Here is a 23,863-nt window from a genome sequence, read left to right as displayed (position 1 = left end):
ATCTTGTAGGGGCAATAGAATAATAAAACAATAATTAGTTATCCCCATTCTGCTCATTTATTGAGGTATTACTTTATCATAGGCTATCAACAGCCTTTAATTGGTCAACTAAAGCACTGCACTATTTTTTTTTTTTTTTTTAAATAATTATGGGGGCTATAAATGCGCTCTGGTTCTGTAAATTTTCATTCCAAACAGATACAACTCACAGAACAGGCTTGGTTTTATTACTCTTCCCATCACAGTTTAGTATTTCTATAGGGTATCAGATATTTTAAAGGACATACTTGCAGAGTTTTCAAAAATCATTCTCATAAACTACCAAATTTTCACAGACCAAATTCTGATCTTAAAGTCCTTAAAGGAAGCCAGGGCAGGCCGTAAGTAACTCTGTAATTAAGACATTAATCAGAGGTGTAACTGCAGCTTACAACGAGCAGTTGCCAAGGAAATTTCCTCCAGGAACCCAGGATGGTTAATGGATTGTTGTTACTGCCTTGGAGCCCTGAAGCCAGATTTAATGACTGTCCCAAACACAATCACAGCTCGCTGGGAACAATCCCAATTAGCCACAGACCAAGTATTGCAAACTGCCCACAGGTCACAGAATATTCCTTGTTCTGCATATTAGGTAGGAATTCAAACAAGTTGTCTGGGGAGAAAGGGAAGTTCCAAAGTCAATGAGCAAATTCCATAATTCAAAATCCCACACAGGACTTTTCCTGGGCCAAAGTGCTGGCCCTGGCTGTACCTCCCTTGGGACTGAGCAGTGAGCACAGGAATGAACACACTCTGTGATTGTACCTGCCCTTCACTAAGCCACAAAATGGATTTCACCCAGCCATGTTACTTTTAAAGAAATTAAAAAGGTATTAATCCTGACCTCAACCAGTTTCTTTTTTTTGTTGACATTGTTCTTTCGCAGTTTCTCAGGCTGAGGAGCAGCTCTGCTCACTGGTGGCCTGAAAAGAACATTTTAAAAAAAGAGACAATCAATATGTTTGAAAGTAAAATACAAGCTTCAAAACCACAGCATGTGTGAGCAGCAAATGGACAGTAGCCCCTTGTATGAGCTTTTCCCAGAGTTGTAAAATAAACTGATTAAAATCCTGCACTTTTTGATAGAAAGAGCAGTAACATTGATGTAGACTTTGCAGATGAGTGGCAGAACAAACAACCTTACACCATTCAAAAGACCCCAAAACATAATGATTTAAATCCATGGAAAAATCCTTGACATGAAATAATGGTAAACTGGTGCTTTTAGAAATGATCTACAGTAATTTCTGCAGCTGGCAGTTGACCTCTGCCCAGCCCTGCTTCTTCTGACAAGGCCCATCCCAAAACCTTGACATGGCTTCAATAAAATCTTCTCAAAATCATATTAAAAATAAAATGGTTGCATTTAAATGCACAAGTCATTCATCCAAGGGAATTTAGGAGACTAAGGCCAGCAAAGCTTTTTTATATAATTACAGTTGCTAAAAGTAGCTAAAGAGACAAATGCAGAACACAGGCTGAGATGAAATCTGATGTGTGCAAACGGTCTGTAAGGCCAGATAACCTCTGCTGCTGCTATTGATCTTGCTGGGAAAAGAGGGACAGAGCTAAGGGGAGCACTTGGAAAGCATTCCCAGGGCGTATGATTCCAGAAAAATGTGACCTTGCTATTACATTCCATACGCTGTGAAAGTTGTTCCTGTCCTGAGACTGTAACTACCAGTAATTCCCATTTTGCAAAAAATTAATTGGAGAAGAATGAAATCCCTTTTGTGTATAGGGAGCTGCTTTTTCTGGAGCTGGATTTTTCATGGAAGGTATTAAAGGCACAGTGGGGACTGAGCACTGTGGGAATGAGCAGCAGGAAAACCTGAGCTCTGAGACAGAGCACAGCTGGAGATAACCAATCCAACCCACTTCTCAGGCACACCAAGGACCAACAAGCACATCAGCTGGTGACCCGTGACACGAAGAGAGTGAAAGAGTTACCTTGATCCCCTTGTAAGCAGCAAATAAAGCCAAGCAAGAAACTTAATAGAGTTTAGGTGTCACTTCTGAGCACAAGACTCATGCACAAGCACTTTCAGAGCGCAGCAGTCATTCCTTGGGCACAACACGTGCTATCCAAGCATGCCAGCAAGAACTAAAACAGAAACCAAAGAGCGCACCAGTCCACAGACCCGGAAACATCGCACCTGGCATCCCTGGGCAGACTCGGAGCTAAAGATCCTATGGGATGGAGGGGAAAGGGAAGCTACATCCGAGCTTCCTGTACACTTTGCACCGGAGCAGAACGGGACTCCACAGCTCGTTTACTTTCAGGAGCCACACAGAGAGGGAACTGGTAGGAAGCTGACAGTCTCCTAAGCACTGCTGAGATTGCACACAATGGATGATTGTTCTCTATCCCAGTTCAGATGCAATTTAGCCCACGATTGCTGTGGGGAGGCCAAGTCACTCCCAGGACAGCCTGTCCTGCCTTGTCCACAGGAACAAGTACCTTTATTTCCTCAGAAAGTGGTCACTCGAGTCCCCTGGGGTGACCCTGGGTGGAGCAGGACTGAGCAGCGGTGCTGTTACCGGCAGGGAAGGGACAGGGGAAGTTATTACAAAACAAAATAAATTATTTCATTTCAGCCCAGATTTATGAGGGCCTCTGAATTGGCACTTAGGAAAAGAATTGTTTTCTTGTATGCTTTTTTCTGTTTTAGTATCATTTCAAACTGGATCATTTCCACATTTCTTTACCTAGGAATATCAAAGTTTATGACAAGAGCAAGCCAAAATACTTCACGAAAGCAAGAGAGCACTACCACTGTGACATGCTTGATAGTCACTAGATTGTAAGCATGAGGCTTAATTTGGAGACACACACACACAGATACTTTTATAGATATTTACTCACAGCACACACAAGCACAGGTGTTGTGTGCATTGATATATACATAGCCATGTATATATACACACGTGTGCATTCACTGCCTCATCACTATCTCAATAAAACAAACAAAGCAGCACATTTTTCACATTTTAAAAGTCATTTCACTTTTAACAAGCCTGTGACTACACCTAATTTGTTTTGATACAGAAGGTGACACTGCCAAGACAAGAAATTTGCACTGCAGCAAACGACATCCCTTTGCCCTGTTGGACCTGTGCAACCTGCATGGCACATTCCCAGCAATCCAGGCCTTTGCTGGGCTCCCCATCAGTACTTACTTGACAATTCCCTGCCTCCAAAGGACAGCAAGTTAAAACATAACACAAGCATTAACGGTTTCTTTGCAGCAGTTTAAAACAAACGCGCTTAGATTACGTTACGGGATGGAGCAGTTCCGGGAAAGATAAGACACAGTCAGACATTAGAGGGTCTCACGTTCTTTGGGTACTGTGAATACAGCAGAGAAGATTTCTGTTACTCATGGCAACCTCGAGGATGTTCTCACACGAGTACACACAGGTGTCAGACAGGGATAGAACTCCAGACCCACAGCGACAAAACCTCAGCACCACCTTCATGCAGAAACGTGAAAAGGTGTGAGTGAACATTCCCTCCAGCCATGGAGGGAGAGGAGCCCAGTCAGGGGTGGGGTGGACAGGCAGCACCAGGATGGAGAACAACAGGTGGACACTACAAGAGCTGGGCTGAGGGAATGGGGTTTTGGAAGTGTGAGGCACCTTGAAGGAGAAAAGAGATGGGATCTCTTTTCCAAACTATGGGGGGGGGAGGGGGGGAGAAGAAGCTACATTTGTTTAGATGGAAAATAAAGGAGAGAAAAAGCAGATCAAAAACTGTTATGATAAATTCTCTGAGGGAGGGGATATAACCAACTCCTGTTTCCAGGGCACAGGCCATCACTGCTGTCTGGTTGAAGGTGCTGCCTGCAGCAGGAATAAACTGGGGAGAACACAAGCATTCTGCTCTAAGGCCAGTGGGAACAGCAAGGGAACTCCAGAAGCAGCAGCACGTGAAAGGGGCCAACAAGGTCTGGAGCAGGGACAGATGGACAGGAGTGTCCTGCCACCCAGAAGGTGACAGGCTGAGCCAGCAGGAATGGGTAGGGAAAAGCTTAGAGCACAAAAGGGAGACTGATATGGATTTACATGGCTGCAAACTGGAGAGGGAACACACTTGGATCTACACAAACATGAGCAGGACTGCTCCTGAGAAGAGAAAGCAAGGTTCAAGGAGAGGTAGGGTAGTAGGGTTGGGTAATATAACAAAAATCCAAGATTTAAAAAAATATACTTTTCATTTCAGAAAATATGCAAAAGCAGCTTTAAAAAGTGCCCTTTTTAAAAAGTCCTGCCCAGTGACAGGAGAGGACTCCCAAGTGCCCCCAAACTGCTGCGAAATTCCCTGAGCTTTTTTTAATCCCTTCCTAGAGAAGGGATTAAAAGATTTTGTAAATTCTAAAGCCTTGGATTTTCCCATTCCAACATACATAGGAGTTTTACATACAAGTTTTCCTGCTGTTACTTTTTCTTAACACTTTGTAGCTATCATAAGACAACAAAAAGAATAGGATTCAACATGAAAATATCTCACTCTCAAATACAGCAGATCAGAGCAAAGCTCAAACAGAACCAGAGAGAAACATCAGTGACAAACTGAATTATTTTTTTAAAGCACTGAAAAAGCCTTACATGGTTACAATACTTATAACTTCACGTGTATGCTGATGCACTCTTTAAAAAAAGAAAAAAAAAAAATCAAAAACTACTGCAGGACTTTGATAGGGCCAGCCATTGTCACAGCCTGTCAGGGCAGCTGGTCACTGCATTCCCAGGTCATTCCAGCCCAGTGTCCAGTGAAAGGAGCACTACAGCAATTAGTAACGAGGGCAATCACTTTGGAATGAAACCTGAGGGCGTTTGCTCTGGACACCCTGGGAAGTTGTTCCCTAAACAACTCCTGTACCACAGACCGGCCCTCCTGCACGAGGACCTGCTTTCCCTCACACTCTGGACTCTCTGGACATGCTGTCCCTCACACACTGGAGGAACAGTCTTTTCTAGTTGTTTTGTTATTCCCTGCATAAGCTCCAGTACGTTTTGCAGCTGTATTGTGTAAATAAAAACATTGAACCAATCGTATATGGCAGATGCCCCCTCTGCATGACAAAGCACAAGAAACATGGCTTTTTCCATCAGCCCTGGACTACCTCTCAAACAACAGCCCTCAGAAAAGCTGAATATTTCACATCACCCTCAGTGCAGAGAGCACTCAGGTTCGGAGACAGAAATGTTGGAAACACATGGCAACGTTGGCATCCCTCAGTTCCACCCCCCCGAGTGTCACACAAACAGAGAAGACCTTTGGGCCAGCTCTGTGCTGACCTGTGGGAGCAGTGAGATTGACTCTGAGTTCAGCTGCTTGGCAGGGACTGACAAATACCAGTCACAATGTGTACAAGCCTTGGGGACAACTGGGATGAAAGCAGCAGGCTGTCAAATGCATTCAGGGTGCATTAACTTGACATAATGCTGCTGAGAAAGTAAAAGTGAATATTCCAAAGGATGCACCTCATGCTCAAAGAGTGGCTTTCTGCCGGAATAAGCCCAAAGTTATTTTCTCCACTCCAAGGATGTGTTTTTCCAGATACATTTTGAATAGTCCCCACCTACACATAAATACAACACAGATTCACACTCAAAACTTTTGCACTGCACCCACAGACGTGTGTGTGTAAAGGTACAGGAACCAAGGCTGTAACCATATGTCTAATCATTCACTTTATGGTGCAAAGGCTTGTGGGGGCTATTTTGAAAACTTAAATAAGTCAGTTCATATTGTTTTAGAGAAATCAATAATCTAAAGAGTAACATTTGAACAGAAAAATCCAAGATATTTAACTTCTCATCTTTATCAGGACACATGATTATACATGAGGCAAACACCATGATGGAGACCAGGCTCTGAGGTGGGTAATTCATGGACAGCGAGACAAGCCAGGATGCTGAGAAAACAGAAAACCAGACAAACATGCTAATGCTGCTTTTCGTTTTTCTACACATTCCACCTGCTTTGAAGGAGTTCCCATCACCAGGGCTCATGTGGAGTCATGCAAATTGAGCTAAAGGAGAGCTGCAGACGCAGGGGGTGTGTTAGGGGTTAGTAGGAGGCCAAATGCAAACACATCTTTGCCTTTAGGATTAGTAACGTCAGTACAATCATCAGCAAGCTCATGTTACTTCTCATCATATCAACTCTTGGTTAAAACGGTCCCAATTCAAAACCAGGCCCTTTTCTGAAATAGCACAATTCCTCTGTGACACAGCAGAGCTTACAATTGTCCTGGATTGTCTGGGACAGTCCCACCAGTGGCCAGGGGGTCCCGAGGAGTGGGAGCGCCGCGCTGGGAGCTCCCACCCCGCGAGACTGGTCCTGCAGCCCCTCTCGAGGGCACCCCGCTCCTGCACCACGGGCACGGCAAGGGGTGCCAGCCAAAGAGGCAGAGAGGGAGAGAAGGGGGGAGCAGAGGAGGGAAGACATAGAAAGGGAGAAGAAAAACAACAAGGTCGGGGAGAGGAGAGAGAAACAACAATCGATTAATGATCTTAACCAAACGCACCAATACAACTGCAAGACATTTTAGAACTGTCCCTCAGCCTCAAGTCTCCTGCCACTTTGCCATCCTAAAGCTGTAGCTGCTGACGGAGACAGGAAATGTTGGATTCCCCCAAAAATACCAGGCCATGATTTGATTCAAATCCTGCAAGTAAAATCTATCATGTAACTTCTACACTCCTCCAAGATACTTGCAGAATCATGATTATTTTAATTACGTTCAAGTTAGGAAAAATAAATTTCATCAAGGGCTCTCCTTTTCTAAGGGAAAACCTTTTTATTACTCCTGAGTTTGTATAAATCATTGTACAGTTCAGCTCCCAACCCTACACTTGCAATCTTCTCAGGAGTCCCATCACAGTTCCCAAGACCAAACTCCTCCTGAATCAAACAATGATTTGTTCTTTCTAGAGAAATAAGTTACCCGGAGTTTTTCAGATTCACCACTTTCTATTAGAGAAACACAGAGTCCTGCAAGCTTATTCCAGCAAACAGAAAGATTAAACAGATGGACCTGTCTCAGAGGTGCCACATGGCACCTTTGAAGCGTGTTTGATTATGTAAGATGGAAAATAACTTCAGCAACAGTTTACCCTCTAAGCATTACTATTAAAAGAAAAAACCCCAGTGAGCTCCAAGCCTTTGCCCCCAAGGAGCAGCTCAGAGCAGCAGCCCCAGCTATTCCTACTTCTTGCTTAAACCCAAAGCTTGCTTTTTTCTCTTTTTTTTTTTCCTTTCCTTAATTTAAACTTGCTTAATTCCAAGTTTCTTCTCACTACACCTTCACAGTTTTTCCTTTCTCAGACTCATGATGAAAATACAGCAAGGGGGACACTTCCAAGATCCTCATTGCATGTTGCAGTGAAGGGAGCCAGCAGTTTTCCAGGCCTTGGGATTAACTCACAGTTTCTGTCCTAAGGGGCCTGCCAGCTTGTCCCATAGTTTTCAGCATGTGCACAGTAAGTTACAGTAAGTTACCAACACCAGAGTATTCCGTGCACAAAAGCCATTAAGTGCACAGTCACTGGGTCTTCAGACAGACATATGGCAATCACAAAGGGAAAAATTTGGAATACTTCCTCCAGAAAATCTTCCTCCTCAAAAGCCTAAAAAGTTTCCCCACATGCCTGCCTGAAAGAGAATGCGACACATGCTCTGGGTTCCCCTCTTCAAACCTGGAGGGACCGGGAGAGCTACTTCAGCTGTGCCTTGGCAGAAAATTTAAAGCTTTGGGAGCTGCCTCCAAGATTCCTTGTTGCCACTTCGCTCAGCCCTGTGCACAGAGATTTCAAGACTCCACAGCCTCAAGACCTGCTGACTTGGGCCTAGATTTCCCTGAACATTTAGGATTTCTCTGAACACCAACAGTTGAGTACTTGCAGACTTTCCATTTCACCTGGCTTGATCGACTGTCACTTCGGACCCTTGGAGGTGCAAAGAAAAGCCAGCCCAAGGATTCCAGAACTCTGTCATGGGCAGACAAACCCTTTCCCAGCTGCTGTTCTTTTGTGTTCTCAGAAGAGATGGAATCTGGCACAGGTATGAAGCTTCCCTCACACTTAATATGTCTTGTGAGAGAAAACAGCTTTAGCCTGAGGCACTCACAACTGGCAGTGCCAAGATTCTGCAGGAATTGTGCACACATTGTACCATTGACCAAGAATCACAGTCTTGCAGTAGCCAACACATCAATCCCATCTTACTGCACCCAAAACACAGCGCCTTTCACAGCTTAAGGCCCTATCCAAGCACAACATCCTCAGAAAGCACAGTTTTGCTGGCACTTCACCATAAAGTTGCTGCTTCTGATTATCTCCCTATAAAGTCTCACTATTTATATTTATCCCCTGAAGAAAGGGAAGTCAATTTATCTTTGCCTAATGATTGACATATGAAAATTATGGGGTTTGTTGTCAGATTTATCAAAACAGCAAATTCCAAATACCAAAGGTGTGATTGTACTGAAGCAGCTGTAATTTAAAAAGAATATAAAAATGTGCACAAAAGCTGTGACCCTCAAGCAGAAAAGACGGCAAGGACAGCAATAAGGGTTTATTTTTAACCTAGTTTAGAATGAAGCACAAAACTGTTGATGACAGAGAGACAGCAAGAACAAAGATAGGGAAAATTTTAAGACCTTGCTTTTTACTCTCCTCAGTCCAGAACTTGGGGATATAAAATGGGATAGGTTATTCCCTTGGAATGCTATTTTAATGTGCAGCCATTATGAAGGGACTATTCTGGAAGTCAGGGGCAACCTCACTGCAGAGGAGGTGCCTCCCCATTTCACCAGCCACCAGCAGAGTGGGAGGTGTGGAAACACTGGAGCAACTTCCAGCTTCTACAGGGCTTTGTGGTGCTGGACAAACACGGCCTGCTCTCCCTGAGAGGGGCTGAGGACGAGGACAGGCTCCAGAGCCTGTGGCACCACACAGCACAGGCATGGATGCAGAGAAGGGAGGTTTCCCAGAGACCTGAAGGGTGATTTTCACTCCTGGACTGGAAATGGTGCTGAAAAGCTGCACAAGACACTGATGCTCTTGCTCAAATTGTTGGTAATTCATGAGCACAAGGCATTTTAAAGACCAGCTTAATCTGTCAATTAAACTCATTCGACAGTTGCTTTTGCATCATCAAAGCAGAATAAAACAGCTGGAGGGTACAAGGGTTTCTGGTGTGAAGCATCTGGGCATTGTGTGCCACTGGCACTTATTATTCCTATAACAATTTAGCAATTCACCCAAAATAAAATAATAATTTTCCTTTTTTTAAACTCAACTTGCAAACATTTATGTTTACCAGATGATACATGATGCCTTTTTATAGAAAAATGGAGGAACAAATTCTTTATTTGAGGAAAAGAGATTTCTTAAAAGAAAGGGAAAAGCAAAGGTTATGGTCCAACATTTTATTGTAAAAAACACCAATCCTCCTCCTGCATGGTATCGTTAAGACACTGTGATTAAAAAAATGGGTGCAACATTTTTCTTATAGTTCATATCCCACATTTCACACCCAATTCTCCTATTTTGCACATTTACTGAGCAAAATGATTAATTACTTTCTGTCCAAGAGGTTCAGCACTGCATTCCTTGAGAGCTTTAAAGACAGAAACTTATTTTTCCAAGGCTTGCATAAGATCAGGAAGTATTATTAACTGCATTTTGTTTCTTGCAATAACAGAACAACTTAGCTGAAATCCTTTCTGTGGGCTAACCCCCAGCAGCCCTTTGTGCCAGTGCCCAGTGTGGGGGCAAGAGGAAGGAAAGTCCTGACAGAAGAATGATCACTTCTAAGAAAATGCTCCAGCAAAAGAGAATGGATTCACAGCTGAGTCACCAGCTGGATTCACAGGTAAGGATTTACTGCTCCAGATTTTGAGGGGGAATATACTTCACCAGTTACAGATGCTCCTGTTCTGTCCCATCAGATTTTACCACCCCCTCCTTTAGGTCTGTGTTTCACTGGACTCATCCTCTGTTCTTAGCTCTTACCTCTTTTCTTTGCTGCCCTTTCCAACACTGTTCCCCTTCCAGCTAATTTTTTTTAGAGTATTTCAGCCTAAGGCCAGCATGTGCCCTGGGAAATTCCAGATTTAACGGTGACAACCCAACACAGTTACATGTGACTGAAAACCTTCCAATAAAAGGACCACCCAAAGCCTTAACCACAAAATATTTACAAGCTTACCACTATCACAAGTGCTCTGCTGCAGACATACACTAGTTAGGAGAGAATATAAATGCTCATGTGAACTGCAGAAAAGAACGCAACACTCCCAGATGCATTATATACATGTGTTTTTCTCCATGGTATTATCATTTTGTACTCTGTGAACACCATTTTAAATGTCTGGTGAATTTCAAAATCCCTGTCTTACTTCTAAGGACTAATTTTTGTTGCACGAAAAGAGATGCAAAAGGGCACAACATACACTTGAAAGCAAAAGCCTTTGTGGGACATACCTCTCTTCCGCTGACACTTCCTTCTGCTGCTGGTGGGGTTTTGTGCCTTCCATTTCTCGAATGCTCACTGCATAGATCTTAGTGGTGTAGTCAATTGCTTTTTCTCTTGCAACATCACTATCATAACCTTAGAAAAATAAAACATAGAATAAAACAAACTATCCTTGTTTCATAGCAGGAAAGTAGAGAACAAGAAGATCTGCACCAATAAAAGGAAGGAAACAAATCCTACCAAGCTCTCCTTACACTGAAATTTAGTACAGCAAAGCTTCAAGTTAAATGCCTGTATGAATCTCTGATTCAGGCAAGGAAGACTGAAACAAATCCTCTTTACCTCCATCTTCTTCTGCATCAGTGTCTGACTCTTCACTGTCCACCAGCTTGCTCTCCTGGATGCCCAGGAACTCCCTGGTCCAGATCATGAGCGCGGTGTCGGCACCGCCAACGGTGAGCAGCACGGAGTCATTGTGCAGCCACTGCACGTTGGTCACCTGGGCACTGTGCCCCACGTACTTCTTGAACTTGGCATGTTGGCCCTGCAGCACAGAGAATCCCCCAGCTGGCAGCCTGACACCCCAGGAACAGCGTCTTCCTTACTTTTCTTTCCAGTTACTGAAATAAATACACTTCTTACCTTCACTGGGTAGGAAAAGAGCTTCACAAACCCAAAATCGTCTCCCGTGGCCAGGAGGGTTCTGTCCTTTGTGAGACTGGCTGCATTGACAACGGTGACATCGCTGTGCATGGGCCAGATTCCCTCACAGGTGGGACCAAGCACACATGTCCAGGTGTCCCATTCAATCTTCTCTATCTGCAAGCAAAATTCCCCCAAAAGAAGGCTTCGTACTTCAAACATATCAAATACACACTAGTGTCATATGCATAGTTTCCTATGTTTGATATTAATTTTTATTTTAATTTTTTTAGTTCTTAAGAAACTGTGCTCGTTCCAGCTTGTTAACACAAACTGTGTATCTTCATCCAAAGGCTTAACACTTTGAACAGTCCTGTGTTCCCAAGGCAGAGCACGATTTGAATACAAATCTCCCTAAAGATTTTCTGAGGTGCTAAACATCGGCAGTTTTGTAGCAGAAGTACAGGCCACAAATAATCAAGTTGATGAAAAGCCAGGTCCTGCTGTTTGAAGGTGGTTTATAGCCTGTATGTGACTGGTTACACAGAAAACAGGTGACTTTGGGAAAGGGGATTATGGCAAATGGCTGCTAATAAAGAAACAATAATAAATTTAGAGATACAAGCAGAAAGCTGCACATTCTGCCATTTACAAATGCTAGGAAAAACACTGTAGAATGAGTAAATAATTCTAATTCTAACCACTGCAAATATAGCATTATAAAAGGAAAAAAATACACCATTTGAAGACAATTCTTAAAGATAACTTTCATAATAAAAATAGTCCAGTAAACATAATTCATACCTCAGCAATTCTTATAATATGCCTTTTCCCCCTCGGTGCTTCAAAAAATAGTTGTTCTTTGGCACCAGAATTGACTTGCAATAACTTTCCTGGACACAAAAGGGGAGTTCATTATGAATCTTATTAATTATTATGACTACTAAAGACTTTCTTTTGATTGAGTGAAAAGATTTCTGGGGGTAAATTAAGAAATTATTCTCCAGAAAGTTACTCATAGCAAAAGAACACAGATGCTTAGAATCACTTGTAAGGGTCCTATCCTCTGGTTCAATGAATAAGTAATATTTTAAATACCATCCAATATCCTTAAGAAGTTGCTGTCTCGCAGCATATCAGTTTCTGCTGACGGAATATTTTGCTTGTGTTTCATCATCACACTAATGGAAGTCAAAAATAAATCCATGTTCTACTGATTTTCCTAACAATTTTACAAGGCAGCTTTGCCAAAAGTGGAACATTTGCCAGCTCCTATCCCTTCTGCACTGCCCCTCTGGCAGAGTCGGCTCCACTCCAAGCTGTCCTGGGATGGGAAGTTTGCTGTGCCCATGGAGGTGCTGTGGTGTTGCTGCCAGTGGGTCACACCATATTTTGGGACTGGCACACAGCAGGGACAGGGCTCAGGCACACAGGTGGCCCCACACAGAATCACATCCACTCTGGGAAGGCTCACTGGCATGAGCTCATTACGGATCCTGCTGGACTTAATTAGCTGTGACAATCAGGCTCTAGCTTCTTGCAGGGGTTGCCATGCAGAGCTCAGCAAGGAAAGGAAATTGGATACCAACAAATGCAATTGCACTGGATCCATACAGTGCTCCATGGGGAAAAAGCATTTGCATCAGTGGCTGATCTCAATAACTGGAGAGGAACAGTTTCCTGATATTCCATTTTACGGGTATTTCCAGTCTGTATCTCTGGCCAACACTTTACCTCTGGAGTCCCAGTCGATGTGGGTGATGTAGCTGGAGGCACCTTTGCAAATGCCGACTCTTTTGCTGGTAAGGACATTGTAAATATCTACAAAGTTATCGTGGGAAGCCACAGCCAGGTACTTTCCTGATTCTGTAAGGAGGAGACACTGAGGTTATTAAAGGGCACAGCTTCTAACTAATATTGGTGTGATTTTCACCACTGTAGTGAATTCACCAGTCAGGGGTGGGCCTGCTGTAGCGCAGCACACAGCTACATGGAATTGTAAAGTATTCGAGGCAGTAGAACACACACAAAGCCAGCCTTCCTGCACAACATTCAACCTTGTCTAGACAAGAGAAACGAACTCCAAGATAAACACTCCCACCTTAACATCTGGTTGTACCTCGTGAAAACTTTATATCTGAGATCATCTCCTTCCTGTGATGAAAAGAGACCATGTCCTCCACAGTGTCAGCATTCACCACCAGAAAACTGCCGTCGTTCAACCCGACTGCCAGGGCTTTCCCGTCGGGAGAAAAGGCACAGCAGCGCCCGCCTATGGAGGAACAGGGGAATGAGTCTCTCAAGGTTTAAAAACTGCGGCTGAGAAAACCAACGATGAACTGCAACTGAAAGGTTTTTATATCAAGTCTATCGTTTTAAAATAGACTTGCTATTTATTAAAACCTGTATGTTACAGAGGGCCATGATCAGTGCTTTGTAACATGGGAATGTTCCCTCTGTACAGGGTGCTCTGGAGTTGACAATGCTGATCTGATCCCTCTTGAAACAGGTTTATGAGAAAATATCACCTTCCAGCTACATTTTAAACACTCCAGTGACAGAAATAAAACAAATCCTAAAACATGTACAGAAAGGAAATCCAGATGGAAGATTCAAAGACTCACTAAGGGCAGTGTAATTCTGCCTCAGCATTATTCCCAACCATACTCTTCCCTACAGCTATCCTCATCCCTCCCCAAATTCACCTCTCCAAAACATTTAACTCTGTTTTACCCCAGCCAGTTAAGGGCTCCTGTGCTCCTGATCTGTCACTGAAAATGAACAATGTAAAATTTCCTGAAGGATATCCATAAGCTAATAAAATAGGAGTAATTTTGAGAAGGCAACATTTCAACATAGCTCATCTAATTTTATACAGAGGAGAGGGCAGGAAAAGTGTTCATTTTAGAGAAGTTGGTTTAACAGGTAAAGCTCATATTGGCACCGAAGGCTGATAGTGCTCAACATGCAGGAAATTGTACACTTGTTTTTATAACGAAAATCTTTTAGGTCAGCAACAAACATACCGGCCTTAAGTATTCCTAGGAAGGAAAGTGATTCTGAGGTCAATTCATTCCCCTTGAACCTGGGGGAAGTTCATTTTATTATTACTCATTACAATAGATTACAGTCCTTTTTCTTCCTTCCCTTTGCACTGACTTGACACATACCAAAGATAATTTATTTCCTGTGCTCCCAATTTCTTAATGACTGTGTCCTTTGCCTCCCCAATTAATGCCCGTGATGTGCACTGAAAGCAAAGAGGGAGCTGTTAGAGGAACAGAGGGATCCACAGCTGCCCCAGGGCCTGGCCAGAGCAGAATTACCTTTTTTGAGCTTCCTCACTGCCAGCATGCGGTGCTGCGACGAGAGCTCCCAGATCCGCAGTGTTTTGTCGTCGCTCACGGTGGCGCACACAGGCAGGAGAGGATGAGCTGCCAAGCCCCACACTTCTCCTTCCATATGGCCCTGCAGGAGAGCATTCCACACAAGAGAAAATAATGCATTTGGGGCTGTGTAACGTGTTCTAACCTTGCCCTGCCTCATTTCACAAGTCCCAGGCAATAAACCCTTCACCATCTCCTCCCTCCAAAGCTTTCCACATTCAAAAGACCTGAACATCGTCTGTCTCCCCTGACAGCTGTCTAAAATACTCTTCCATAGTCCCCTCCACTGCTACTGGCTGTAATTCCTGTTCTTCCAATATTCTCTTTTCCAAGCTTGAGATGAATAGGGAACAGTTACACCCCAAACAGGACCTTATCCAGACATCCTAATATTGGCTAATCCTCAAAGTTTATGTCCTTTTTTAGATCCTTGTTTGCACAACGTACACTACTTCGTTTTATTCTTGCCTCAGATTCTCAGTTTTCCAACTTGTTAATCACTCTTCCTGCTTTTTTCCAGCTTTCCTTCAGCTTGCATACAGTTTGCTGGCACTGCATATCAAGGTTAAATAATTTCTTACTACTCTCAATCTGCATTAGTGAATGAGTTCAGTATTTTATAAAACACAACCTCACACATCTTGGTTAGTAAGGCAGTCATGCAGGCAAGACAAATTTGAAGGATTACTTCACGTGACCAAAATTTACTGAAAAAAGAATACCAGAGAACCAGCATTTTAAAAAAAACCAGGAAATAGTTTGCTATGGAAGATCCACACAGTACCTGAACAAGCAGAGTCATAGGCCCACTTTTATCAATTTCAAGTATTTCTCCATTTTTAGTTCCTACCAGGATGTGCCCATGTCCCAGGCTGATGGCTCGGATGGAGGGGTTGTCTTCTAAAAGTAAACCTGAAGAACACAAGATACTAAATTTTTTTTTTTTTTTTACATTTTATATCATTTGCAGTTTATATATAATTCAAATCTGTTTAAAATCATGAACATGAGATACAATTGCCTGATCAAACTTCCAGATAATTCATGGATTCCTTACTGTTGAGGGAGGGGAGATTGTCTGTACTAGTGGCAACATAAAGACGGCTATTTTATTGCTTTAACAATGACAGGGTCTAAGGGGCTCAGGAGTTCCAGCACCTTGGACTAATTCTGTAATTACAAGTGAATATCCCTTCCCAGACTTCCACACTCAGGTCTGGGGAATTTAACAGGTCTTTCCAAATCACAGGGCCCTTGCTCTCACCACAGGGAATGTGGCCAGCCAAGGAAACTGGATTGACTTTGGAACCACCAAACTCAAGGCTGGGGACATTTCTCCTTAAAATCATTTCACCAATGAAAACAAAGCTCAACATCATGAAATAGAGAAGGGAATAGCAGAACAAACAATAAATGACAAGGAGTACAAGAAATACATCTTACATGGATCAAACCAGAAAATCCCAGCACAGAGTAAGTGGTGTGTTGCTGTTCCCTTTGCGTTCTGGTAAGATTTGACACCCAGCACTACCCTTTTACTACCATTGTACTGCCCTCCATGCACACAGTCCTTATTAAAACACACTGAAAAACAATACCTTTAGAACTAGCAGAGAGTGCTGCTCTTTTAATAGCATATGTCTTCAGACATCTCTCAAACATATCATCCCAAAGGGCCACGATTCCATCTTTTCCACCCGTTACAAAGCCCTGCACAATCACAGCAGGAAAACACACACAGATGTCAGCACTCATAGGGGGAGATTCAAAAGGACATGTCCAAAGGCACAGTAAAGTCTCCCCTGCACTTTATTCATGTGTCAAACTAAAAACACTGGAGCCTTTACCTATGAGGGAAAAATTCAAGTGGACAAGATTTAGAGCTGCTTCTCTAAGGTTATAAAGATTTACAACCATATGGAGCACACACTGTAGTAAACAGGAATGCTGGACCAGGACACTTGCCTGCATGTAGAAATGAGCTTTGGAAAAACGTGTTTTGCCCTTAGAAGAGGCAATAACAGCTTCTCAAGTTATTCCAAATTCAATTGACTTAACAGATGCTTCAACCCGAGTTCTAATAATGCATCAGGGACCAATTCTCTCATTAATTCCCTGGGTAGATTATCTGGGCCAAGTGAATGCAAAAGAGCATAAATAACTAACCAACAAAAATCTAAGTGAAGAGGATGTTCAGTGCCAAGATCAAATAGAAAAATTGATGGGAAAGCTGGGAACAATCAATTAGGGCCAGAAAGGATTGAGCCACAGGGATCTTAATTGACCTTGATATATAAAAATGTTAATAGCTAACATTCTTCTCATCCTTTACTTCTACAGTTGAAAGCATAACCTCAAAAGGGATATTCCATTATCAACATTATCTTCAAACTGCCAAGGGCAAAACTTTGTCCTCAGCTCATTAACATGATGCAAATAATGTATTTTGCCATAATTTCTTTTATAGATGTATTGATGCAACCGAGGGAGAATTCTTTTGATATCTGGAATAGTTAACTCGAAACCCAAAACCTTTGGATATCTAAAGTCTTGACTAAGAGACAGTGATAATACTATTAAAAGATCATGTTTCATATTTTGGAAACTGCTAATGCCCAATAATTTTTGGGATCGGGTTGAAGAGGCAATGAATGTTACCTGTTACTCTTCTGCAATTTACACAAACATGAAAATGACACTCCTGAGCAGAGTGAGAAGTAAGTCTCCATTTTTAGAGGGCAGAAAGCTGTTGGTCAGGTACCAGCACATGGAACAGCGTGTTTACAAATCCAGGTCTATCAAATAACAGAACTCATTCCTATTGTCTTAGTGATTTTAATCACAAACCCCTCTAAAATCCATAAATGTAACAAAAATCAACATGAAGGAAGGTGGTAAATACCTTGTCCAGTGCATGCATGGCAAACACAGGTCCATCATGGGCCTTCACTGTCCTCAGCAGCAGGGTCTCCTTCCAGATGTAGATGTCCCCAGTGGCAGCCCCAGAGAACACCAGCTCTTCCATGCGCCCGTACGAGACGCTCATCATCGTCTCCAGCTTCCCTGCACTCCCAAACGTGCCCCGTTTGGAGGTGAAGCCTCCACCTGCAACACCAGCACAAGGCTTTTTCTATGTGGGATTGTAGCCACAGTGCTGTAAAGGACAAATGTTTGACCCCGAGATCTCCTGTGGCTGCCTACGGTGCAGCAGATAATGGAAATCCAGAATTCACTGCACTATCAAAGGAAGTGAACCCAGCAAGGACAGCTCTGAAGCAGCTCAGATTTTCAGACTGTCTTTCCAAGCAAGTGATAAATTCAGTGAGGAATTGTGCAGAAAGAACTATTGCAATGGCTGGCAGAATGTTTTTTGCCCACAACAGCTTCTGCCATGCTGCTTCTCTGTAGTGGTGACCACAACTGGAGGATTGGTTTAGTTGTCCCTGGCACCCTGAGCACTGGGCAGCAGTTTGGCAGAATAAATGGCAGGGTTTGCTCCTCCTCTGCTTGTCAGAGAACCAAATCACCACAGCCTTGCTTTGGTTCAGAAAGCAGAAGCAGCCATAAGGCCCAAGAACCAATGCTTAGAGACAAAAATACACAATTACAAAATATCACCTGCAGTGGTGGCCTTGTGTCACGGCACTGTGGGCTTCACAGCCGACACCACACTGAGTTTTCACTCTGCTGAGCAAATCTGAATTCAAAATACACCACTTTCATTGCAAAGAGGCTATTCTTGGAATAAGATGCTGCTTAATGCACATTCCCATCATGGAATTTGGCAAACAGCAATGCAAGTCTATTTAATCACTGCAAAAATAACTTAAAGATTAAAATAAAAAGCAGAAAAATTTTTTTTTAATCTGAGAGCACCTGAACCACTCAAACACTTCAAGTATGGTACGAAGTGTAGGAAGCTCTTAAAAATTACCTAATTTTGAATAGTCTTGAGTACTTGTGTCATGTGTACACAACTAAAAAGTCATGAAGAGCGAGAAATCCAGTCCTGAATAAAAAATATCCTCAAACAGAACCTGATTTTCTGGGAACCAAGGGTGCTTACTCAGGAGAACTCCTTAATAGTATGACTAGAGTTTAAACACAGTTAGCTGGAAATTCTTTCCGAGGAGGAAGGAATATTGTGACATTTGCTGATTCAGAGGTGGGTTTTCACTCCTTCAATATTTTGGTTACTGGAAAATTGCTTAACAAATAAAACAAATTCTTAAACTGAGAACATGATGTTCCTCTTTTAAAAATATTCACAAATTCTCAAGTAAATTAAAGATAAAATATTCAATACAGTACCTGTTTGCTGCCAAAATTTGATATGCTTCATCCCAACTGTGACTAGTCTGTCCACATGATGTGGATTACACTTCACTACAAATATTTTATCTTTATGGCCCCTGCAATAAAGGTAGAAATTTTAAAAGCTTGGCAAGAGATGACTTAACATTTCAAACTAATTGAATCATTGATATAAATCATTTCCCTGTCTAACAAAAATTAGAGAGCCATATTTCTAATCTGCAAGGGTTTAGTCCTGGGAGTTTGCCCCATGGAGCTGGCAGAAGAAATCTGAGCATACACCATGTGGGGAGCACAGAAATGTGGGAATAAAAGTTCTCTCCCACTGAATTTCAGTTCATTTAAGTCATAACAAAGGAGCAGACAATAAAGGTCAAGGCAATTAAGAGAAGACATAAAGGTCAATGTAAGTATTTAAATGGATGAGACCTCAATAAATATTAAAAGATACTCTGACAGGAAAAATGAGGAAGTATTTAATCTATGTGCTTCAAGATGGAAAATAAAATCACAAATTCTAAAATTATAGTGTAGGAAGCAGTATGCTCAGCAGCACACGCACCTCCAGGTTTAGTTCTTGGGTAATTAAAGTTATCCTTGTTGATGTATTTATGGGAATTTACAAGCTTGGGTTTTATCATAGCAAAAAATATTCCCAGGTGTAAAGCATTAATTACATCCATGTCAGTGTTTTATAAAGCCCCCAGAGCAGGAACCATGAGCTTTTCAATATGCATCTGCAGGTTTTGTGCTAGGATTAAGTCACTTTTTCCTGACAGGCTCAGCAGACCTGGAAAATCACGTGGTTCTGGAACCCTTCTCAGGCTCAGGATTTCCTTTTGGTGGATCAGCCTGGATGCAAACCAGTCCTGACCACTTTTGACATCTGCAGCACATCATCCTGCAGTGCAGAGGTGTTTGATTCCAATTTACTCAACAAGGATTTTAATGAGACCAGACAGGAGGCTGGAGAGCCAGGACAGGGAACCAAGCTGTATAATTTAGCTCTGAAATAATTAAAGCAAGTAAATAAGTGTGTTCTGATGTTGCAACAAAAACCTGAGAAGTCATGCTGAGATAAAGCAGCCTAGAAAAATTAAGCAAAAAAACCCATTCACAAAAACGACATCTCACTGCAGAATAAACATAGTGGGTGTCTGTATATGGTGAATGGACACCTCATTTTCCAGGTTTATATGGGTCCATGTGATTGCAAGGAAATGTCCTTTTATTCTCGTGTGAAAGGCCACATGAGGGCTTTTGTCTCTCTCTCTCTGTCCTCCTGTGCTCACCAGAACAGGGGACTTGCCTTTAGGTGCTGCTAAAATCTAAACAACAGATTAAACTGCAGCATTTTAGAAGATTAATTTTTTCTGCTCTCTGTGAGGACCCTGCATATTTTCAAGATAACAGATTAGCAATAATAGATCCACTACGTACATGCAGCATTACATGGTGAAAAGAATCCGAATGCTCCATGTTTTACCTATCCTGTGAGCACCAGCTGCCAGGTAGTGACACAGCTCATTGTTATCTTGTTTTTAAAAGCTTAAAGGTCAGCATGGGAATATATAAAGTATTTCTTTGCTTGCAAGTCAAGCACAATCTGTCTGGGGACAGCAGAACCAGGACTGCAAAGCCCAGGAAAATGTCACGTGTTACAACACACACGGGGCTGTTGCTACGCAAAGCCTCCAGCACAGATTTTAAACAGGATTTAAAACCTCGCTGCCTAATAAACTGCATGTTTGAGATGGAACTGTGTAGCTAACAGATTGTGGTACACACACACAGAGTAAAACACTGATTTCTTCAGTAATGGTACACTGCCACCAGAAATTCTCATTTCTTCTGCAACATGTCACCATGGAGCCATTAAAGTAAATTAACCTTTCACCGGCACTTTTTTCTACTGGGCAATGCTACATTACATGGTTGCAGAATATGGACTTCTCTCCTTGCCCTTCTGGTACATGCATCCACACTCACAGGAGTTCTGCTCAATCCCAGTGACCAGGAGCACATTTGCTTTGTCCGAGGCTGAGACAGAAACCAGGTTCTCAAATAGTTTGATTCTCCTACACTGAACAACTATTATTACAATCAATACTTGAGTATAAAGTAGCAAACATGTAACTTTAATCCAATTCTCTTCCCAGCACTGGTCCCTTCATGCAAAGGACTCTTCACTGTCAGGTTATTGGCTGAGCTGTCAGTTGGCAACTGAAAAAGCAAATAGCTCAGAAAAAGCAGGCTCAGAAGAAAGGCAGGATCAGCAGTGCTTGAAATATATATATATATAGATAGATAGATAGATAGATAGATAGGTAGGTTGGTTAGAGGGAACTCTTTTCTTTTTAGAAAGTGATGGAACCCAGCACGCCATTGAATGCATAAAGGAAGTGACACCTCTGATGACTTCTGCCCTGAGCCAGGACATGAAATTGGAAGAAAAAACTTCACTTGAAAAGTCCAAAACAAGCTACAGTGCCCACGGGGCTCTCCCAACAGAAAGGCTGAGGAACTCCTGACAGAAATAGTTCACAGGATTTCCAAACACTGGGCTCTGCATCCCCAGGTTTTTAATCTGGGAATATTGCTCTGAAACACCATCCTGTTTTCAAGAGGGGAGTTCTGCTTTACTTCCTTGTTCATAGGAAAAATGTGGATGATGCTATTCAGGAAAATGTAATCAGAGGGGACATTTTAAACTGTGGGTATTCTTACCTGGTTGTTGCCAGCTTTTCTCCCTTTTTCCAGTCCCAGAACACAATGGCATGATTATCATCCAGCCCAACAGATGCCAAACATTTCCCATCAGCTGTACAGAAGCAATACTGAGCATTAAAGGTGCTAAAGCTTTAGCTGAAAATGTAACAGGCAATGAACACAACAATTACATTGCAAACTGAGTTTCTAATGATGTATTATAAATGAAACAAAAAAACCGCCCCCAAACTAATAGTTTGAGAGATTGGAGTTCAGATCTTTCCCAAAGGCAGACACAAAACATTCCTATGTGTAAGTACAAGGAAAATAGGGACAATCAAACAAGGCAACGAAAGTCAACTTCATAAAGCCCAAGCACTCTAAATTCACATTGCATTTTATTTGAAATATTTCTGATCAGATGATGCTTCTTTTCTTTTGCTTGAAATGGTACAGAGAATTATTGGTGTATGAAACATTCATAGGCAGGGTGATGAAACTATAAATATGATATGAAATTTTAAGGCCAAAAATAACTGCTGGCTATCTTCTCTTTCACTGCAGGAAAGACACAGCAGTACTGATAATGAGAGGAAGGAAAGCCAGAACAGAATATCATCCATAATTCAACAGTGCCCAGGCACTACTGCCACGTGCATGAAATAATGATAAACACAACCATCTCTAACAAACCTACTGAGACAAACTTCTGTCCTGAAATTCTAAAAAGTTTATAAAACTAAGCCATAATTATTGCAGCTTCTGATAAGACAATTGACCCTTATACGGTGCAGGAGGAGCTGATCACCTGCTTGTTTTTTTTTAAGTGAAGGAAAGTTAAAGCTGGAAGAGCAGAGCTGGGCAGAGACTGAACAGGAGCACTAGTGATGTGGGAATGTGCTTCTTGTAGAAGTGAATGGTGTGAAGGACTCGGGGCTTGGGCATATTTGACTTGAAGAAGAAAAAGAGAGTAACTGCTATAAATTATTCCGTCAGAACTACTCCAGAGCTCATAGAGCTAAGTTCTCACAGACTTCAATGACTGAGTTCTGTTAGAAGCAAGTCAAGAAGGAGAAGGGGAATTTCAGAACGAGGAAGAGAATTCATGGCTGAACAAAACAGGACCAGATGGAAGAAGCAGCACTAGGCAGGAAGGAATGAAGTTAAAATACAGGACAGGAAACCAAAACTGAGTTTATTTTAAAAACCCCAAACAACACCACAATTTAAGCTTTATTCACTTGAAAGAGGAGGGTTTATGCACTAATATGGACTATACCCTCCAAACAATATCCCAAGGTGTCACAGATGTTAAATTAGCCACCAGAGGGCACAACCAAACATTGCAGGAATAAAATGGAATCACAGTGTCATGAGAAGGGTCGTAGCAGAGGGATCCAGCTTTCATAAATGCGCAGCAACAGATGTTTTAGAGAGGGAGTAAGGGCAGAGAGAAATGGGGGAATAGAATCAGCTGCTGCATCAACTACAGCCAGAAAAATCTGGGAGTTTTGGGTTTCTTTCTTTAAGCTCCAAATAGTGCGACCTGAACCTAATTCTGAAATCTCTGTTTTTAAGACAACGCAAACCCCCTACATAGGGCAGCCTCTGACCCTGCACAGACGTGCACATTTGCTCAGCTCTCTCTCCCTGCTGTGCCAAGAATCCCAACCAAAGCCAGTTAGGAATGCAGTGTGTGCATTATTCTTGGGATCAGGTCCTAAAGCAACACTGTAATGTTGAGGGGTTGCTACTTTTTAAAAGACATTCAATATTCTTTTACAGATTTATGCCCACAGAATATTTGGCCAGCTTATTCTTTACAGGTACATGGGTTCCAACACCCAGAATATTCCTACTTGGACAGGAATTTACTTGGTGTTAAGAATGCAAACCACAAACTATTTTCAAATATAGGAACATTTGTTCAACTAAGGATTAACAAGAAGTTTTTTGACATCTATGAACACAATGTCAGTTAAATCATCCTTATCCATTTTCCCTCCTTCTGGCACTTTATCTTGAAGAGAGTGAGCTTACACACCACAGTGGGTCAGCAATTTCATATTTGAATTCCAGCTCTTGGATGAACACCTGGGCTCCTGTCCTGATAATGGAACACTACTGAGTTCCACAGATTTATCTAGTCTTTCATATAGTCTTGTCTTATAAATGTGATCTACATCCTAATGAATTCTTACCACATTTCTGGAGAGCATAATATGAAATAAGTTACATTTAATTGAAAAAAAAAAAAATCAGATCAAATAGAGGATAGTTCAGA

General features: G+C 42.1%; 1 protein-coding gene across 2 annotated transcripts in view; it reads right to left on the bottom strand.

Annotated features, from left to right (window-relative positions):
• The window catches only part of EML6 (EMAP like 6), a gene marked incomplete at both ends in the record, with an annotated part of 86,405 nt that overhangs the window by 10,934 nt on the left and 51,608 nt on the right, over nucleotides 1–23,863 (bottom strand). For both annotated transcript variants that reach the window (XM_082302609.1, XM_082302610.1), the window contains 13 exons: nucleotides 884–962; nucleotides 10,537–10,663; nucleotides 10,871–11,072; nucleotides 11,171–11,347; nucleotides 11,975–12,063; nucleotides 12,905–13,036; nucleotides 13,290–13,442; nucleotides 14,497–14,638; nucleotides 15,341–15,468; nucleotides 16,155–16,266; nucleotides 17,459–17,661; nucleotides 18,868–18,968; nucleotides 21,598–21,691. In XM_082302609.1, coding sequence (XP_082158735.1) covers nucleotides 884–962; nucleotides 10,537–10,663; nucleotides 10,871–11,072; nucleotides 11,171–11,347; nucleotides 11,975–12,063; nucleotides 12,905–13,036; nucleotides 13,290–13,442; nucleotides 14,497–14,638; nucleotides 15,341–15,468; nucleotides 16,155–16,266; nucleotides 17,459–17,661; nucleotides 18,868–18,968; nucleotides 21,598–21,691 — 1,739 coding nt within the window. The remainder of the gene's footprint in view (nucleotides 1–883; nucleotides 963–10,536; nucleotides 10,664–10,870; nucleotides 11,073–11,170; nucleotides 11,348–11,974; nucleotides 12,064–12,904; nucleotides 13,037–13,289; nucleotides 13,443–14,496; nucleotides 14,639–15,340; nucleotides 15,469–16,154; nucleotides 16,267–17,458; nucleotides 17,662–18,867; nucleotides 18,969–21,597; nucleotides 21,692–23,863) is intronic.

The sequence above is a fragment of the Coloeus monedula genome (assembly GCF_965178545.1).
Source record: "Coloeus monedula genome assembly, chromosome: 2".
In the NCBI taxonomy this organism is placed as follows: domain Eukaryota; kingdom Metazoa; phylum Chordata; class Aves; order Passeriformes; family Corvidae; genus Coloeus; species Coloeus monedula.
This window is presented reverse-complemented; position numbering and strand designations above follow the sequence as displayed.